The 2,148-nt window shown below is 48.0% G+C and overlaps 1 protein-coding gene across 1 annotated transcript in view; it reads left to right on the forward strand.

Moving 5' to 3' along the window:
• Positions 1 to 2,118: 2,118 nt before the first annotated feature.
• Positions 2,119 to 2,148, forward strand: part of Pmar_PMAR009695 (hypothetical protein) — a gene marked incomplete at its 5' end in the record, with an annotated part of 1,025 nt that continues 995 nt past the window's right edge. The window contains one exon of the mRNA XM_002772927.1: positions 2,119 to 2,148. This exon is cut by the window's right edge and continues 4 nt beyond it. Within this exon, the coding sequence (XP_002772973.1) occupies positions 2,120 to 2,148 (29 nt within the window).

Here is a 2,148-nt window from a genome sequence, read left to right on the forward strand (position 1 = left end):
GTCGCATACTGCCAAGCTGGATTTAACCACACACTTCACCCTTGGTTCTGCTTTTCGTTGTCTGTTCTCAGTGACTTTCGATGTCTTTGGACTCTGAGTTCAAATGATTATCATGTTTTGTGGTAGGGCGATAGACGGTCTATCATAGACCGATCGAGTACAGGAGAGTTCGCGCGAGAAGCCCAGGATCTACTCCCACGAGTTTTACCACGCCCGAGTTAATCCTTTGTCAACTTTGCCGAGCCGGCAAGGCCCAACGAGGAAGTTGATCAGCGTCGTATGGCCTTGTATGAATCGGTCAGTGATCTCCGATCATCATATCTCCATAGAGATCCTCCTTTTTGATGGAATGCTCCGACCAAAGCTCGAGCTCAATAATTCAAGGCTGAATAAGGCTCCGACCAAGGCTCCGACCAAGAAGCAGCTCAGGCTTATGTGGAGAGACTGCGGCAGCACTTGAAAGAGGTTCAACAAATTGGGTCACAACACATCAAGCAGGTGGCAGGGAAGCGAGCGCTGGAACGTAGAGAGGATATGGAGCCTGAAGAGGTGTTTCAGGTAGGTTGTCCTAATAGGATAGTATCCTAGTGCTGGTGACTTGAGTTCAGGTGGGCGACAAAGTTGCCTTTAAGAGAGACTCTTCGGCCGCAGTACATAGCTCTAAGTTCCAGAAGCGCAAGTTCCATGGGGTGTATCTAGTGACCAAAGTGTTGTCCCCAACCAGTTACTGGTTACTAGTTACTACCCAATAGTTACCGTTACCTGGTTACCCCATTACTAGTCGTTGCGTCCCGAAACGACCTTACTGGTAACAGCGCAACAATTGCCATAAGACACCGTGAACGTAGTGAACAGCTAAACGAAACCTAGAGAATAACCCAGTTCTTGTTCCCCTTTAAAACGTGTTTTTTACACTTCTCAGTTCTTACGTTATCTCGGAAACTGCTCCAGCACTCAGCATAGCCCCGCAAGGCTCGCTTTCTGCCGATTAACGGACAGAGGTCTTCTTCACCTTCAACTACCAACTCCTCACCATCACGGTCTCCTCGAAGACGATACAGGTAAAGATCGTCTTCTCCGGCATACCAGTCGTCCTCACTGACGACCGAATACTCCTGACGAACTTGGCGGTCTAGAGAGAAGTTCGACCAAACGAACACCTTGTCTCCGGGGACTATTGACATGTGATTAACACAGGGATGCTGAATTCCGAGTCAACACTACCACCAAAAAAACAACACCAACTAATGAGATTAACTTACTCGCCTTTCCTCAGCCTTGGAAGGCCACCGCCTTATTCAAGGCTCACCATCCTCCATTCGGAGCTTGATGCGCATCCGCTCGTTGTGCTTTCTCAGTGGATGAATGAAGAATCGTTCATGTGAACGGCGATGACCCATGAAACACTTCAGGGCACCGTGCAGGGCCTCGGCAGCGTTGTTTGTACTATGTCGAATGCCCGCTGGAGCTGATCAGACTGATCAGATCAGTATAATATAGTATATTAAATATACCCGAACGTGAGGTGCCTCGCCAATGGAGGATCAGACCTAAAAGAGACCCTTTTCCGAGAATATGAATTAACAGAACCCGACGTTGGAGTAGTAGAGCGATCGACACGACTATCGGAGGCGGGCTTGAGTGAGAGCGAGTTGTCAACAAGACACTTAAACAGAATAGGGTCCTCCAAGACTCAACCTCTCCTGAAAAGCAACACAGTATAGAACACAAAAGCGAAACTTCCTACTTACCGGAAGACAGTAGAGAACGAAACTTATCACGACACTGTTGACCGGTCCTAGCTGGGCATTGTGAGCTTCACATTGTCTTCACAATGTGAAGACTCAGTACGAAAATACCGATAGGAAATAAGACCAATTGAATCCGAGAGTTTTCACAGTGCGAAAGCTCTCGGATTTAATTGAAATTCACACCCGAGATGAACAGAATGACCTCAGATCGCGTCCAGAAGTTGTAGCACCTGATACGCTTACTCGTTGAGGGTTCAGGATCAGCGACAGAATTTTTCGTCACAGAATCGTCATCGTGGGGAGATACCGGGGAAGAAGTAGCAGTAATAGTAGTAGTGGAGTGTCGTCGCTTCACAGGAGGCGTAAGAAAAGGAGAAGAACCTACCCATCCGGAAAG

The sequence above is a fragment of the Perkinsus marinus genome (assembly GCF_000006405.1).
Source record: "Perkinsus marinus ATCC 50983 genomic scaffold scf_1104296959796, whole genome shotgun sequence".
NCBI lineage: Eukaryota > Perkinsozoa > Perkinsida > Perkinsidae > Perkinsus > Perkinsus marinus.